This window comes from Gordionus sp. m RMFG-2023, chromosome 1 (genome assembly GCF_954871325.1).
Source record: "Gordionus sp. m RMFG-2023 chromosome 1, tfGorSpeb1-WG-v2, whole genome shotgun sequence".
NCBI classification, from domain to species: Eukaryota; Metazoa; Nematomorpha; class Gordioida; order Chordodea; family Parachordodidae; genus Gordionus; species Gordionus sp. m RMFG-2023.
The window spans coordinates 60,717,153-60,735,608 of NC_088775.1; the positions used below are offsets into that span (position 1 = coordinate 60,717,153).

At 26.5% G+C, this 18,456-nt stretch overlaps 1 protein-coding gene across 3 annotated transcripts in view; it reads left to right on the plus strand.

Moving 5' to 3' along the window:
• The window catches only part of LOC135922148 (uncharacterized), a 90,938-nt gene that overhangs the window by 37,173 nt on the left and 35,309 nt on the right, over positions 1 to 18,456 (plus strand). The window contains exon 2 of one of the 3 annotated variants that reach the window (XM_065456567.1): positions 14,094 to 15,108. The exons of 1 other annotated variant lie outside the window; for it this stretch is intronic. In XM_065456567.1, coding sequence (XP_065312639.1) covers positions 14,142 to 15,108 — 967 coding nt within the window. In that variant the 5' untranslated portion in view covers positions 14,094 to 14,141. Of the gene's footprint in view, positions 1 to 13,999; positions 15,109 to 18,456 lie in introns of those variants that run through there. One more of the 3 variants, XM_065456566.1, reaches the window with a different exon arrangement.

An 18,456-nucleotide genomic window follows, 5' to 3' on the forward strand; every position in this document is an offset into this window, starting at 1 on the left:
AGGACTGTAAGGTGGTAAGTATTTCAATGTATGTTCTATAGATTCCCTAATTGTATGATTAAGATGAAATGGAACATTATCCATCACAAAATCATATTCATCATGTTATCTTCTTTAAAATGATTTAATATTTCATTTACAAAGTTGCTAATGTGTATAGCATTGCAGGGACCATCAAGTAGAATCTGAATATGCAATTGTGAGAGCAGCAATGATAGTATAATTTATTGTCTTTTTCTTGAACATTTTTAATAGCCTTTTTATTTATTTGTGAATATCCATATAACCGCCTTATTGATATTGAAAACCCGCTCTCATATAAATATAAATTTTTCTTTCATATAGATAACATCCACAAACTAATTCGCGTATTCTTTGCGAATCTCGATATTTGATTCGATATTTTCTCTAACTGAACGTAGTGAAACTCTTTTAAAGCTATACCTAAATCCTGAGAGTAACCTTTGATTCAGTCCATATATTTATATAATGTATACAAAACAGTCATCTAATATATCTCAAACAATCAATATAATTATATAACCATTTTGTTTCTTCGTTCAGTCTTGATATCCTTGTCCTTTCTTCCCAACAACCATTGCATCAGGTGACCCCCCTCCACCAAATCCCTCCGCTTCACAACACCAATCCATCTCCCCAAGGAAAAATTAATTATTAATATCAGAAAATGACTAACATTTAATATATTATATTAAATTTATTTCTTTTTCTTTTTAACGGCTACAACACGCCCATCTTCACAAACCCAGCGTCCTTCTCTTTCTGGTGGCATTGTATCGAATTGTCCATTTGAATTGTATCAACTTTCGGTACGCCTTGAAAATGTTCAGGGAATCTATCGAATCGTCTCCTTTTAGGATGATTTATGTATAATATCTCCGGTATATTTCAATATATAATCACTGGAAAACATATTAACAATAATGACTACATCGTGGTATCCATATTTATAATCTATATAACAGAATTATTGACAATATAATATACAAGCAAAACATAATTATTCATTCATTTTAATACATTTGGAAAATATGAGTTATAATATACATTATTCGGGGTCTGATTAATGGGAATAGGAAATAATGATTTTACATATAATACTGTAATGTGAACAAATGGTTTATGTGTGAAATGTAATTTCAACAACATGTAATCTTCCTTCTGTCATAATAAAAACAAAGCTAAATTTTTTATAAATATCTCTTAAAATAGATAGAAAAATCCATATTTAGGTATTATAAATAATTGCGAAAATTTGCCGAACAAAGATTTTAAACAAAATTACAAGGAATATGGCTAGACATAAATTCAATATTTTATAAGGAGGAAAGATATATAAAAGTAGAAAATAAAATATTTTGCATCTAGGAATTACTCAGTATCCTAAGAAAAATATACCATTTCTACCTAACCCTGCCATCACAATTAGCACAGATTCACAGAAATGTAGAATGCAAAGTAACAAAAATTGAGAATATAATGGACTATATGGTATACATGTAGATAATTTTTAATATAACATTCAAAATATAAAATTATTATTAAGATAAAAAAAAATGTAATACACAAAATACATCTACAAAAAAAATTTAAAAAAACAAACTTTCTCAAGTATTCAAACCAAACGATATTCCCATTTTAAGGCATACTCATCAACCCATGGCTGACCTTATTCATAAAAATATTTGCCTTTCACATCATAAAAATAGTATAATAAATGCAAATAAAATTTTATAATTTAAAAAAAAATATATATTAAATATAAAGATTTCATAATTTAAAAAAAAATATTAAATATCATAATTTCTACCAATATATCATATAAATCCATGCCAAATTTATATATATATCAAAAATATCAAACTTATACCTATATATCATATAAATCCATACCAAATTTATATATATCCAATTCATACATTAAATCAAAATAACTATCCACATATAACATTATAGATATTATTCTGACTTTTATCATAACTCAATTGCTTTAATTTCAATGTATCTCATAATGTTATTACATAACCCTGCAGACACATTACCTCATATTTTCACCAATGATATCATTCCTTTTACAACTACCTATATATGTCTATCATTTATAATTAAATATATCATACATATGCGTAATTCAAATTACACCATATTACATAAAAATGGTTAATTACTTCAAAATAAACAACATTAACAGACCCCTAATAAATTTCTTAATAATATATCAACCTTAATTGAAACTGGATTCCATTCACAATATAGTAACATTAATTAATAATAAACCATCCCACACATGTCCATCCCTTTAAAAACCCAAAATTTATAATTATATAACAAATATTTTATTATAAAAATCCACTTCTATATATATTTTCATAAACCCTCAATTACACAAATTTATATCATAATCACACATACCATCACCAATCTAATTTTCTAACCCTATATTTACATATATATCCCTGCCCATTATAATCCCCAACATTTAAATATTCAGCAATCTTTTGTACTGCATTACGTGAGGTGTTTTCAGGATGATGGAAACCTATTCTCCATTTAATGAATCTTAAGGCTTACCAAATAATAAGACAATAACTTATTGTCAAACATTGGATGTAAAAATGTAAATTCAGACATATAATACAAATATTATTGTCTTAAATGTGCCAAAATGAATCAAATATCATTAACCATCAACTTAAAGCCCTTTTCAAAGTAATATATAATTATTATACATTATATATATGTCGTAATTTTTAAAGGGATCATGACTATCCGGGATCTTCACGGGATTTAAAGGGATAACTAAAAAATTAGGGTTGATAATTAAGGAATGATAATACGTGATTATCACGTTTTAATCATGATAAAGAGGAATCTTATTTTAAAAGCGTTTTCCACGAGTTTCGTTGCGTTTTTAATTTTCAATTTTGTTTTTTTTGCCCTTATGATATAAGATATGTCTAGTATAGGGTATCATTCGATAGCTAATCAAAAGATCTATTCAACTGGAGGTCAATCTCTGCCTCAGTGATAATACCGTATAGTTCTTTATCCTTTAAAAAATTGAAATTTTAAAGGGATCCCTTTAAATCCCGTGAAGATCCCGGATAGTCATTATCCCTTTAAAAATTGCGACATATATATAATAAATTCACAATTTTATTTTTATTTAAAGTCCTAATACTCATTACATACTTCCTTATTTGCCAAATATCTAAAACCAAATGCTAAAATCCCTTAATCTCTACCCATATTAAAATCTAATATTCCCCACACTTCTTTCTGACACATCGTATAGTAATAATTGCATTGTGTTTAACTTACCAGAACTTCGGATCCTGACGTCATCGGTCACCATTGATTCAGTCCATATATTTATATAATGTATACAAAACAGTCATCTAATATATCTCAAACAATCTCAATATAATTATATAATCATTTTGTTTCTTCGTTCAGTCTTGATATCCTTGTCCTTTCTTTCCAACAACCATTGAATCAGATGACCCCCCCCCCCCAAATCACTCCGCTTCACAACACCAATCCATCATTCCCTAGGAAAAATTTATTATTAATATCAGAAAATGACTGACATTTAGTATATTATATTAAATTTATTTCTTCTTCTTTTTAACGGCTACAACAACCTTGATATCGTATTTTTTGATATTTCCACATCATATCTTTCTTTAATCATTTCACATAATCTAGGATATAGTGCAACCCAAATTTTTACAATTTAATATATATTCTTCCTGTTCTTGATTTAATTTCTTGCGTGCACCTGAACCTCCTTTGGTCAAACTATATTTTATTTCATTTTTGAGATGGGAGTATTTAATATATGTCACTGTCTTATAGCTTATTTTAAACCATGATGCTATATTCTTGATACTATCCTCTTTTAACGCGTCAATTATTTGAACTTTTGTTTCACTATTAATGTTTTTTCCCCTTGTTTTTACCATATCTTCTCATTTTATTTTTTAAAACAAAAAAAATTTCTAAATAAATACTCGACAAATGGAAGGAATGACAAAAAAGACTAAAATCCTTTAGATTATAACATTTATCTCATTTTACGTTTAATTATTCATAAATCAAATAATATAGTTTTAAAAATAATCACAAAAAAATTATTTACTTTCTCAAAAATATTGAATATGCATAAATATTTAAATTTTAAATGAATTTAAAAATGATTATATTTTAATAATTTACAATATCGTTTGTATTACAGTTCAAACTTATTTAATTTTAAAAAGGTACATTATAACCAAGCGATTAATTTAATTTAACAATTGTAATTAAATAATTTGATATGTAAAAAATAATATAAAAAAATTGTCTGCTAAAGATTTAGTGAAAATTAATTATAATTCCTAAAAAGAATTATGAAAAATGAGAAGAAAAAAAAATGAGAAAAGATCAAAAAAATAAAGGTTAAAAATGACTTAAAGAGATTGAAAAGGTTAGAAATATATGTAAAAGATTATTATATAAGAAAAAATCATAAAAAGTATATTGTGTGTATGATGAAAAAAAAGTAAAGAATTATTAAAAAAAGGGGAGCAAGAGTGGTGAAAAAAAATAAAGGAAAATTTATAAATTATTTTAAAAAGACAAAAGAATTATCAGAAGAAAAATAAATTGAGAAAAGATAGTAAGAAAAATAAAGAAAAGAAATGCAAAAAGTTAGAAATAAAATAAGAAGAGAAGGAATAATAAAAATTTAAGAAAAATTGACAGGAAATTTTTTTTAAAAAAATAACAATTTTCCTTTTTTATTGGACCTTTTCCTTTTATGATTGAAACTTTTCCTTTTTTGAATGGGAAACCCTATAATATATAAAAACTTAACAGGATACTCATTTTATAATGGGCATTTTTTATAGTTGTAAATATGGCCACTTTGAAGTGAAATAAAAATTATTTTTATTTTCATTTAAATCATCAAGATTATCTACCAATGGTATTAATTTTATATATCACAGTATTTTTGTTAGGGTACTCATATTATAATGGGTATTTTATGATATATGGATATAGATGCACCAATGTTTTTTAAAGTTATAAAAAAATTGTGATATACCTCGAATGATGGCCGCTTATATATTTGAAGCGAAGCCATTATAATAAGAATTGTATAATGATTTTTAAATTGATTTTATGGATGTTTTATACATTTATAAACATTATATATTTCAAGTGTTATAACGCAGTATTCATTTAATATAGTTATCACCTTATAACGTTACATATCCATGAATCGGAAGCCTTACCAAATTATTAATATGCTTCATAACGGTATTTATGACTCCGAAATTTTAATATTAAAATACGTTTCTTTAGTTAAATATAATAAACATCCATAATTGTTTTGTCCTAATCCCAGAAAAGCTCAAATCATTGTTTTATCTTAATAAAAGAGAAATTTATTATTTAGAATTTTTATTAAACCCAGCTTGATTTTTTGAAATTTTTTAGGCCCTATTCCGGCCTAAATTAGCCCCTGGATTTTTGGCCGACTTCCAGGACAACTAATTTACTTATAACCCTTTCTGAAGAGACCTAAAAATGTAAAACTTTAGAGAGTGGTTCTATATAACGTTTGTTATTATTTTATTACACCACAAAAAGTAGATAACTCGCAATTTTTTTAAAATATTTTCCTTTTCGAACGAATCAATTTTTTAAAACATTTGCTTTAAGTTAATTTACTTCATATAATAATTAGGAAATTTTTGGGGCTGTTTGATGAAAGTTTTCAAAATAATTGTATTTTTTTATTACAAGGCCATTTTTTATCATTATTTACCAATCTACATTCGTTTGTTGATTTACAATTTCATTTATGCAAATATAAAAATTCATTTTTATTTAGTGTTGTTATTTTTGAAGGATTCCATTTTGAAGCGTTGACCTGTAACTAGTTATATTTTTTGATATTTGAATATAAATGTAATTAGTTGCATTTTCATATTTTTATAATAATCAAAAGTATAAGTTGTTTAAGCTTTTTTAATGGTAAATCCTCAATTTTAACAATATTTTACTTCGGCGAAGAGTTTTAATGGGTGAATCAGAAATAATTCAGATTTCAGTCAATATTAAATATTTTACTTTTACTCTGGTCTATTTTCAATCTTGAACAAAAAAAAATTATCCTAAAAAGAGAAAACTTTGTTTTCGATTTGAAGAAAAATGTCAAAGATAACCATTAACTATTATTATAATGATGAATATCCCAGTCTTGAGTTACTATTCATCAAGTATAATATCCCTTTTCAGTCATTTCCTTGCTGTAAGTGTAACATTTTATTATTGAAAAATTTGCTTGTGATAAACGAAATGCCCATATTTATCTCAAGCCTGCTTATATTTAATGTAAAGTTCTTATGATAAAACATGATATTTTCTGCAAAAATTTATGTATGTGACTATAAGGTCGCTATTAAATCAAATGATGCCCTGTAAATAATGTTGTCGAAAACTTCGATTTCGCCGCTTTTAAAAACTTTAAAATCAAGATTTTAATTATTTAAATATTACCTAAACAATGGCAAAAAAATATAGTCATCTTTTGACCAAATCTTTAGGCTTAGATAATATGTTTTTCTAAAATCTCGATTTAGCCATTTTTTAAAAATCGACGCTACTTTTTTGACAAATTTTAAAAAAAGCATTTTGAATCTCACGAAAAAAAAATGTCAAATTTAAAAGAAAAATAAAAAAATTTTCTCTTTCTATAATGCTTAGAATTTCTTTTCTATATTGAAATGCCAAAATTTCATATTAACTTAAAACAAAGGTCATATAAAAACAATTAACGATTATAAAAATATAGCGCATATATATAAAACTTTTTAAAAAAATGGGAGATCGGCTTACTTGCATTGCTATATGGAACCATGAATAGCAATGCAATTACAAATAGTCATCGTAATGGCTTGTTTGAAATAGAAGGCTTCATAACGATAACCACTTATTTGGCTTAATTTTTTCTCTAATAATGTAATAAATTAAGGAATTCCTCACCAAAAACACCGGGGGTATTTGTGACAAGTGGGAGAAATTACTTTAGCGATCACTGAATATTCGTTTATTTTTAAGATTTCTACCGAACTAATTACTGAGGCATTTCTGTTAGATTGTGCCAAAAAATCGATGCATGTGTAATCCCAAATAACTGGAATACCATAAGAACAAGGTATTGCCGATAGGATCGGGTCTTCTGTTGCTTGAGCATAAATGATTGCTCTAGGGTATTTGGAATACTGGCCCTTTTAAGAGCTTTTGAGATTAAGTTATTTTTGTTTGTATGCTGTGGGAGACGGCCTTTAGAATATCTACAATGTAAAGAATGAGTCTTTTAGAATCAGATAGCAGAGAACAATTAATAAATATGTAAGGAAGCTATATCGCAACCAAGACGAGGAAAAATGGCTAGTGATTAGAAGATCGAGATTTTTGCTTTGAATATCCAAATCTCGATAAGATATAATCAACGGAGTGAGACACAGGGTAATATCCAAAATTATGGTTGAATGTGGGTTTGATTCCATGTTGACAATTGCTCGCCCCAGTGTGAATAGCGCTTTCTAGGTCAAGATCATGACCGGTAGGTATTAAACTTGAACACCTTAATCTGGAAATGCTATATTTACGATAGCCTCAATCATTATGCGGTTAGGCAACTCTTGCTTGAACAGGAGATCTTTGTATTGAAAGACTGGGGTTGATCTCATAGCATATATGATCTTGGGTATACAGAAATAATTTTTAAGTAGAAAGAACGCTGATGGGCGGTAATTCATTTAAAATTGGTTTTATTTCTACTAGATTGGAATAGGTTTTGTCTAAAAAGGTCTTAATCGCAGTGACGTCACCAATTGGAGATCCAAGATGGGTTAGCTCCTGGGTGGAAATATATTTGCAAGGGAGGATTGGGATAATAGAATTTGTGAGATAAAATTTCGACTTTGATATGTTAAGAGATAAACCTATAGTAGACATAAGATTTGTGATAATGACAGAAGAATGCTGTTTATTAAAGAAATGTCATCGGCTATATCCATCATCTATATACCAGGTATTTAATTAAGACTTTAAAACTTGGATCGAATCTATTAATGTTAAACACCAAGGCAAAATAATGGTGGACCTAATGGGTCACCTTATTATATACTTTCACAAGGAGGAATGATTTTATCATAATTTTAAATATGTGGACTCTTGAAATTGGTATAATCTGGATAGTTATTGCAGAATATAGGAATAAAATGATTTCTTTTAATACAGTTAAATGATTATTAAGATCAATTTTAAGGGAAAATTAAATTTGGATCTGCATTAGGCGCATTCTCCTCCTTTGATACCAAACCCCATTTGATTAGAAGGGATGATGATAGTGTTAGTTTTTTAACATCACATTATGCCAAACAATGTACCATTGATATCACAATTTTTGAAGTTCTACGGGTAATTGAGTCCATACCAAAACATTCATCCGCCGATCATGGTATTAAAGCAATTTTCATCAATGATAGTGGTCAAATTTGTATTGAAAATGAAAAGTTATTTATAACTTTAAAGATAAACACTTGAATATAAAATTTGTAAGGATAATTGAAATGTTTAAATTGTAAAAGTAATTGAAAGGTTTAAATTGTAATCAAAGTAAATGACAACTATATGAAATAATTATTGATGGTGTGTAAATATGTAAAAGAAAAGAGAAAGTTTTATAATTTTTACTTTTTATTTTGATTTTATATTTTTGCGTTTTATTTATTTAAGCTATTTTAGAATAATTTTGATTAACTATATATTTTAATAAATTAATTTGGCATCTTCAATTCTGGATCTTAATAATTAGTTATCGGATTTTACAGTTGTGAATTAATTTCACTAATTACAGTTCTTCGAATTCTACAATAAACCATAAATCACCTATAACAATTTATTATTAAGTTGTATTACACAATTTTTAAATCTGTTACTAAGAGGTCTAATCCCTGAACCTATCATTCCTTAAATCGCTGGGGCTCGGTTAATTCATCTTAACAAAAAAGATGGGGGAGAAGGGGGGGGTGACCTATTGCTGTTGGATCAATATTTCCTCGTATTATATCTAAAATCAAAATATAATATAATATTTTTTGACCTTTTCTAATGTTAATTTATAAATAATAATATTGAGTTTCTCTTGCTTAAGAGTATTACCTCCCCTATACAAGCATTAACAACGTTTACGCTCAAACATCAAAAAACTTAATTCTTTATCGAAAAACATGTGATAAGCTTTTTTTTAATGGCAAATAAATAATGCGGGCAAAACATTTTTTTAAAATTTCCTCTCGCATAAAACGAAAACTAATATCATGTAAATTAAATTTGAAACAAAATTTTAAGTAATTTAGGATAATGTTACCTAAAGAAGGTAATATTTATAATGTTAGCTTAAAAAAACGTAATTTTGAAAATAATTTTAAAAATAAATTTTTTTTGAGCCAACTGAGATTGTAAAGGCGAGTGACGTCTCTGCAGTTATTCAATATAAATAAAATTTTATGTTTTTAGTTTTACGTTAGTAATGCTAGATTAAAGATCGATAAAAAGAATTGAATTCTTCTGAATCCGGTCTCAACAACTTCAAATTCTCTCCAGTCAAATTCTGCTATTTTATGCTATTTTACCCGTAATGCCCCAGTCCTTTTCCAATTTAGAGGAAGTCGGGAAATTCCTGCAAGTATTTTGCTCATTGGCGATAAATAATTATAGTAAATCATACAATTGAACGCCTTCACCCCCCCCCCTCGTAGAAGTCCTTAATGTATCCAATGATACCCCTAATATTAATCCACAAAATATATCAGTTATAGTCTTTTACCTCCCACGGTGTGTGAATCATAAATTTTTTTTTGCAATTTTTCCCTATACCTGGGCTATTGTTGCAAAGCCATGAGGAAATTTTGCAAATATGTATTTAACACACAACATATACAAAATAGCAATATAAATTTACAGGATGAATATTTTGCACATACTGGAATACATTTTCGGCAAAACTAGATCTTCAAATTTAAAAATGCTTTTAGGAAATTATTTTGCTATTAAATGTAATTTATTTATTATGCTCATTTTTAAATTTGATTTTGCTGGGAATTTGTTCCATTCATCATGTGTAAAGTACCTACACAATAAATTTCAGACAATTATAAGATATTACACATATTACAAGATTACCAACATTGACGGTACCATAATATATAATTTTATTTGTATTACCAATAAATCCATCATATTGCCTTAAAATGTTTTAAAAAAATTATTGATTTAACATAGCATAATCTTATTAAAAACTAATCCTTTTAATTTCAATCTTGCCCATTGTAGGATTTTGAGGTATTGCTGCACTTTGAATGAAAATTCCTACCTTTTTAGATAAGCTAGAAAGATTGTATCAACTTGCTTATATTATATAATATTAGAGAATCATTGATATAAGTTTTATAATTCAAAGATAAGTTATTTGGGGTCAAAACAAAAAATATAATTTAAGAAAGGCACATAATCTATTTTTCCTCAATATCTGACAATAGCGGGCTCTTCATCCTACAGGGAAATATATGATAGATATATTTTTGGCCCCAGTCTTCCCCATATTCTATTAATTTAGATAACATAATGAGTATTTTAACCATACAACACGATTTCATACAGCAACAGCTTAATACAAATTTTGTCAGAATTTTACTATATTTTTGAAGATTATCCTAATATAAAAATGATATTCTAAAGTATATCACTATCTTTTAGTGCACCATTGGAAAGTTTTTAGTGTGGCAGGAGGCTTTTCTGATGAAAAAGGTTTAGGTAGAAGCTAACAACTATATTCTATAATCATTTAATTATATATTTTATTACTAAATAAAAAATGTTTGGTTCACTTGAAAATTTAAATTTTAACAATAGATTTCAAATTTTGACCTTATGAATACCTTACTGAATTTTACTTAAAATTGTATATATTTATTCAACGAAATGAATTTTTAAGTTTGCCTTGACAAATGTAACGGTGTCTTGGCGAAGAGTGTATCTGCATCTAGATACAGTTTATATCATGTATCTATATTTAAATACATTTGAAAGGTATTTTATCATATATTTAAAATAATATAAATAATATATTCATACGATCGATTTTTTAAATATTTTTATATTCTCATCAAATAATATGTTTTAAGTTGTATATTTTGAATAAAAATGAGTCATTAAATTTATTAAAGATTAAATAAGAGAGCTTGCCTCCAACAGGTGTAGCCAAAAATATTCCCACATATAAATTGATCTATATTAAACAGTTCAAATGTCCAAAATATTTTTTATAGAATAAAGACAAGCACAGGTCTCAAATAAAGTTTTTTATGTTTGAATTTAATAATATGAAATATATTAAATAATTATTTATTTTTTCAATAACAAATTTACAATATAAATATCAGATTTTACCCTTTGATGTTTATGCATATAGAATCTACATACAAAATAATGCAATATTATTAAAATTATTTTCTCTCATAATGCTAATGACACGTTTTAGAAGTTACAATGATTCTGAAAAATTTAATTATAATAGTGGCACTACCAATGTGTCATTCAATAATGGTTGGATGCGAAACATTTACTATAATCTAAAATATAAACAAATGACTATATTTCATAAATAAAAGTTCACCCTGATATAATTTGAATTCCACTCTAAAAAAGTATCATTTTTGTTTATATCCTTAATCCTTAAATCTTATTTAAATAATCTATACTATATAAAGATATACACCTAAATGATTAACAAATTTAAAGTTATCTAAAATATTGATCTAAGTATTTCTTAAAGGTCCATCTTTCTATAAAGTTATAGATAATATATCGTTAGCTATTTCATTACATCGCGTCGCGTTTTCAATTTCACACGAGACTTGAATTCAGTTCACGTTTATAATACAAAATATATATACATTACGACTACGAGAACGACTCAAAATTGAATTTTTTATAGAACTGGTGGTGTATTATTTTTCAAGTAACAAAACTTTTACAAAAGTGGACTAATTAAGATAACTGACAAATATTCTTATTGTAAATGATAAATATCAAATAAACATGATAAATTGCATTTAATTTTATAATATATAATGAAAGCTTTTAGCCTTTTAACTTCCTTCTGAGATTCCATAATTAAAATTTTTAATGTTTCTTGTAATTTGCCTAATTTTAAGCTGTGCCGGGATTTTGGGCCGTGCAGAGGTCTATCCTAACGTTGTTATAAAGCCCGATTCGGGTCGATTTTTTGGACATTTGCCAAATCCTTGCATAATATTATTTAGGCTAAAATTTTAATCGGGTCTTTTTTGAAAATCAACTCGAATCGGGCTTTTTAATAACTCTAATCTAGCTACATTGCCCATATTTATAATATACAACAATATATTTTTTTTAAAAAATCATTTTTAATTTATAGTTAAAAAAAATAGCCAGATTTATTTGTCAAAATAACAATGATGACGAATGATATACATTATTCTTACGTTTGTATCTGTAAAAAATATCGATTTTTTAAAGGGAAAACAAAACATATCAGAAGATTTTTTATTTTATTTTAGTTCTTTTTTCTTATCTAATATTTCAAAAAAAATATGTTAATTATAAATTTCTATCTGATTAATTTACATTATTAAAGTGTCATATTAATAAAGCGATATGGCTGACCTAACCACTGTCTTAGCGTATATGGTTAAATATTTATAGTTGTGATCTGCATCGGGCCTAATTTTTCAAGCCCGGCCCGAACCCGAAAATTTAAAAAAAAAATAACCGGCACGGCCCGAATTTATTTAAATATAGAAATTAATTTTTATAATTACTCAAGATAAAAGACATATGTTATATGGCGTTTAGTTTCAATAAAATTTTTTATTTTACATAAAAAATTCAATATAAAATTGATAAATTTAGATATATTTAATAAAATTTCCAAGGTCCGACCCGACCCAGCCTGATTATTTTTTAAAAAATATTAGGCAATAAAATCAAAATTTTTAATTTACATAAAAAATTCAATATATAAAATTGATAAATTTAGATATATTTAATAAAATTTCCAACCGACCCGACCCAGCCTGATTATTTTTTAAAAAATATTAGGCCCGGCCCGAACCCGATTATTTTAAATTTGGGCTGGGTACGGACCGGGCCTAACTTTGCAGATCTCTAATTTATAATAAAAAAATGTAATGTCATTCAACTAAACCCATTTTTGACATCATTTATGAAAACTAAATGTTGTGCGTAAATACCCCTCTTTTATACTATAAAATTAATCAATTTTTTTATACGCATAAATAAGGAAGGTAATAATTCTTAGGTCCATGCTGCACTATCAAACAATTCAATTATATGTTTTATTAATAGATACGCGACTATGATTCCATCTTATAATTTTATCATTTCTTTAGAAAGCTGAGATAATGATAAATATTACAAGGAAGGCTGAAGTCACTTTATAAATATATATTGTATATGTTTTTGCGATCGATAATTTATTAAGTTTACGTTATATATTTACAATGTTTTAAATTTAATTTGTCCGCCCACATTTTACAAAAAAATTAATTAAAAATAAACATAACATTATAAGGGGATTATAACTTTTTTATACCAACCGTTAATTCATATAGGATTTAAAAATAGAAGAAAGCTCTCTATATCAAAATTATCTTTGTGAAATATTTCATTACAACATTGTATATTTAAATTCTTACGCATTAAATTCATCTCATAATGCAATGCCATAAGATTGGATTTAAAAATTTTTTATACTAATTTATAATAATAATCAATAAAAATGTGAATCAAATTCTATCTTAATTTTTCAAATAGGTGTGGCCCTTACTAACATGAAAACTAGAGTCTTTTTAATATAATATATTCCGAATTTAATCACAAATACACCAATGTATCTTTAGTCATTCTCTATTGTGAAATTAATATATCGCTAAAAATTATAAATGAAGGAATTACAACTCATTTCAGCCCCATCTTCGATTTATGGCTACAATGGTATGATGGATTTAGGTACTGTTACCAACAACAATACCAGCACCATTGTCCATCGATCATCCCTAGATAACGAAATATTAAACCCGAAAAGCGATAAATCTAAATGCATGAAAACACATTCTTCCCTTGACGATGATCAGCTATACTCGCTGACAAAATATTGCCAATCAAAGCTTCTGACCGCGCAATCGGGGAAATTTGTCGATAAGATAATATCAATAGACAAGAATTCCGATAAATATTTTAACCACCATAAATCTAGTTCAAAAAACGGAGCACTTAATGCCCCTGTCGAATCGTTTCAATTTAATGGTCCCTCTAAATATGAAGGCGATCTTAATTTTAAGGGATCCGATACTCAATATTTGAATTCATCCGATAATAGTATACAAATGCATCGCAGCCATATGAACGGCGAGACCAAGTTATCCGATAGTAGTGATGTGCTCCAATCGAAAAGTTTTACTGATGATTATTCTACCCAATATGCTTTAATCCCAGGTATTAAAACCGGTGCTTTGTTAACCACCCACCAACCTAATAACTCTACTTTATTAAATGGTGCCACAATTAATAATAATTTTCATAAGGCTTTGGGTCAAGTTAACTCTTTGAAACAATATGATCACAATATAAAACCATCCGAAAATCGCATCAAACATACTCCTAATTTTTGTATCCCCCTTCCTTATATCCATAATCCTCATTTATCTAATCATACCAAAAAAATTGATTTTTTATCTGCTAACAACAACCCTAATATTTTAAATCACAATCCAATTGAAATTCTAACTAATAATAATAGCTCTCTCTTTGACTCTACTGGCATTGCGATAGATAAGTCTCAAAATTCCCATTCCATATCATTTACTCCTCACATTTTTACATCTGCTGAAAATGTAACTTATTCTAATCCTGATAACAATCAGAATATAAACAGCTATATTAACATAATCTATCCATCGCAAAGTACGTATTTTTCTTATTAAAATAAATTAATTATTATATTTGATTTATTTTGTTTAATAGTAACCTTTAATTTGACAATATAATGAATAATTAATTTTTATAAAAATCGTATTAATGAGAGTCTTTTGATGTCTTTAGTATATGCTTGTATTGTATAGTATTCAATTATCTTTTGACTGAGAACATCTTTAAACAAACCCTCATACATCATATTAGAAAGATGCGATGGATGTGATCACAAAGTTTTCATCTCGAAGTGTCCATGCAATATAAGTTATTTCCTCTAAATTTAATGAGCGCTATCTTTATATTTGATAAAATTAGATGAACTATTCAAACCCCAGAGATTATATTTTAAGCGCTGCCCGGATTTAAAAAATAATCGTTATATTAAATAATTTTAACTTAATTTTGAAAATTGTTTCAAAGGGAATTGAAAATACGAGCAGTAAATTTATGTTAAACGATCCATTATTTGATTTTCTAACTGATTAATTCATATGAATTAAATTTATTCTTAAAAAATAAGCCGTCCCTTTTGTAAAAATATTTTTTTAAATAAGTCTTGGATGATTTTTTAAGTCCGATAAGATTTTTACATTATATTTAGAAAGCCCCGTTTACGAGTCGAGTTCTGGGCTAACAGGTATCTGCGCACGATTTTAGATTTTTTTACGGATTAATTCGATAATGTGTAAAAATGTCGATACCACCTGGCAATTCTTTCATGAATTAATTAAATACTTGATTTTATTATAAAATTATTATTTTTAATTTCAAATTTTAATCACTTTCATGCATATTACATAAATTAAATCTAAATTTAAAATATTATGAATTTATAATATGCTATCCATAATTTTTGTAATATATAATTTATTGTGGGGAGGGGGCTATACTGGCTTTATAATGGGTTTTGGCTAGGTATTTATCTAATAATTAAATAATATAGGGTTTTCAGGCTAGGTTACATTTATCTATTAATTAAATAATATAGGTTTTTCATGCTCTTTTCCAAAAAATTTAAATTATAGCAATTTTAACTTCTATAAAACCAAAGTATTGGTTATAAATAGTTATATTTTTGGAGTGAAGGGGGGGGGGTTTAGGTATCCCATTATTAAAATCTCAAGAATTTATGCACAGGTGATTGACACTAATTGAATAAGACTATTTACTTAAAAGATCCAACAACGCGTTTTATAAAAAAAAACCTTCTCACCTCAGTCTCCACTAATATGTTTTTTTTAAAATTCTAATAAAATCTGTAATAATAGGGTTGTGCCGATCCACATATTTTTCAGCTATCCGATTCGATCCTATATTTTTCGATATTGGTTAAACCGATCCGATACTTATATTGATTTTTCAACCCCACTTTGAACCAAATGTATTTTATTAAAAAAAATCAAATTATGCATTTAATTTAATTTTTTTATTACGATAATTAAAAAAAGTTTACGGATATTGGTCGTATTAAATGAATATTTCATTATTCATCCCCGTGAAATTAGAATTCCGCAGATAACGCATTTTGCAAAATTTCTTTGTCTTTTGTAAAATATTTCCATAATTCAGTCAAATACCATATTTAAAAAAATTCTTTTATTTAAAGTATAAATAATAAAATTGGCGTTATTATTTAAAATGATTTAAAATAAATTAAACTTTGGGTGTTTCTTTCTATTTTTATAGAAAACTTTTAAAATACTAGGTGTTGTGCATTTGCATTGTTTAAAAAAAATATTTAGAAAATATTATTAAGGCTTTGTCCTAAATTTAAAAAAAAATTACTCAAAAGTTTTGCGAAATGCACAACTTTCGTGAGTTTTGAGAGATACGAAACATGTCCCGAATCATACATTTATTTTCAATTTAAAATATATAAAATGTTTGATGTGAATGATTTACTAATTCTATATTTTATATTATTTGAAGATAATCATGAGTGCTAAATTTAAACACTTATATAAATCCTCAGAAACTAATATTACTCATACTATACAAATAGTTAAGGCTGACTGCTTATTACAAAATATTATTATTGATATTGAGGGCAAACATTGTGCACAAATTAATTATGAAGAATACCCTTATTCCAAAAATTATATACATTTATTTTTTAATTACCATTACCTTATATTTCTTATGAATGTTTAAATTTGTCAAAGGAGCGCCGCTACATTTTTTAAAATTGGGGAGCGAGAGCGGGAGCTAGCTCTTTTTAGGGCTGGAGTGGAGGAGCGCCGCTCCACCGCTCCTTTAAATTTAATGTGTAAATTAAATTATTTTTTAAATATTAATAATATTTATTAGTTAAATTTAATAATGAAATTTTATTTAATTTAAATTTATGCATTATTAAATGTTTAGCCGAATTTTATATTGGTTTTTCATCTAATCATTTTAAATATTAAACATCACGTTTTCTTTTTTAGATTGAAAATATTTTGGAAAATCTTGTAAGTCATATTAATATTTCTTTTATAGATATATAATAAAAAATAGTTTTAGATATTATGGATTTAGATATCATAGATGAAGAAATCGAATTTCTATTTCCATCATACAAAAAATATTTTAAACTTCTAAAAGATGTTGATCCAAATGATCAAACAAATTACGGGCAAAATGTCTTTTGTGTTTAAATAAAACTTTAATTTTCAAAAGTGAGCAGCTTCAATCTAAAAAGCATCTAAAAATAAAAAATCTTTCTTTTAAATACAAATTAATTTGGAAGATTTTTTTGGATTCCATGAAATTAATTATAAGGAAGATAATATATTGGACAAATATTTTTTAAATAATGATACCAAAATTACTATTTTTGATAAATTTCCTGAATTAAAAAATATCTTTATAAAATACAATACCCTGCTTCCCTCTAGTGCTCCTGTGGAGTGCCTATTTAGTATTGCAAAACAGGTCTTAGGGGAGAGGCGTGGATGTTTGATAGATTCTAATTTAAAAATTATTACTTTTAAAAGCTAATAATAGGTTATAAATATTTTGATAGATAATTTAATATAAATAAAGCTTTTTAATAAAAAAAATAAGATTTTATTTCGTATACCCTCTAAAAAATTGAAAATCAAAGGAGCGGTTATGGAGTGGCACTCCATTACTTGGAGCGGGAGCTAGCTCCTTTTAAAAATGTAGTAGCGGGAGCGGAAGCTAGCTCCTTTTGATAAGGTAAAAGCGGGAGCTAGCTACTTTTAAAAAGGGGCGTTAACAACTCTTGTCAAAGTTATAGCATTTATTTATAAATATTCAATAAAAAGTGTTTTTGATTATATTGTATAAGTGAGTGATTTGTATTTGGAAGAAGACTGCTAAAATGACTTAAAT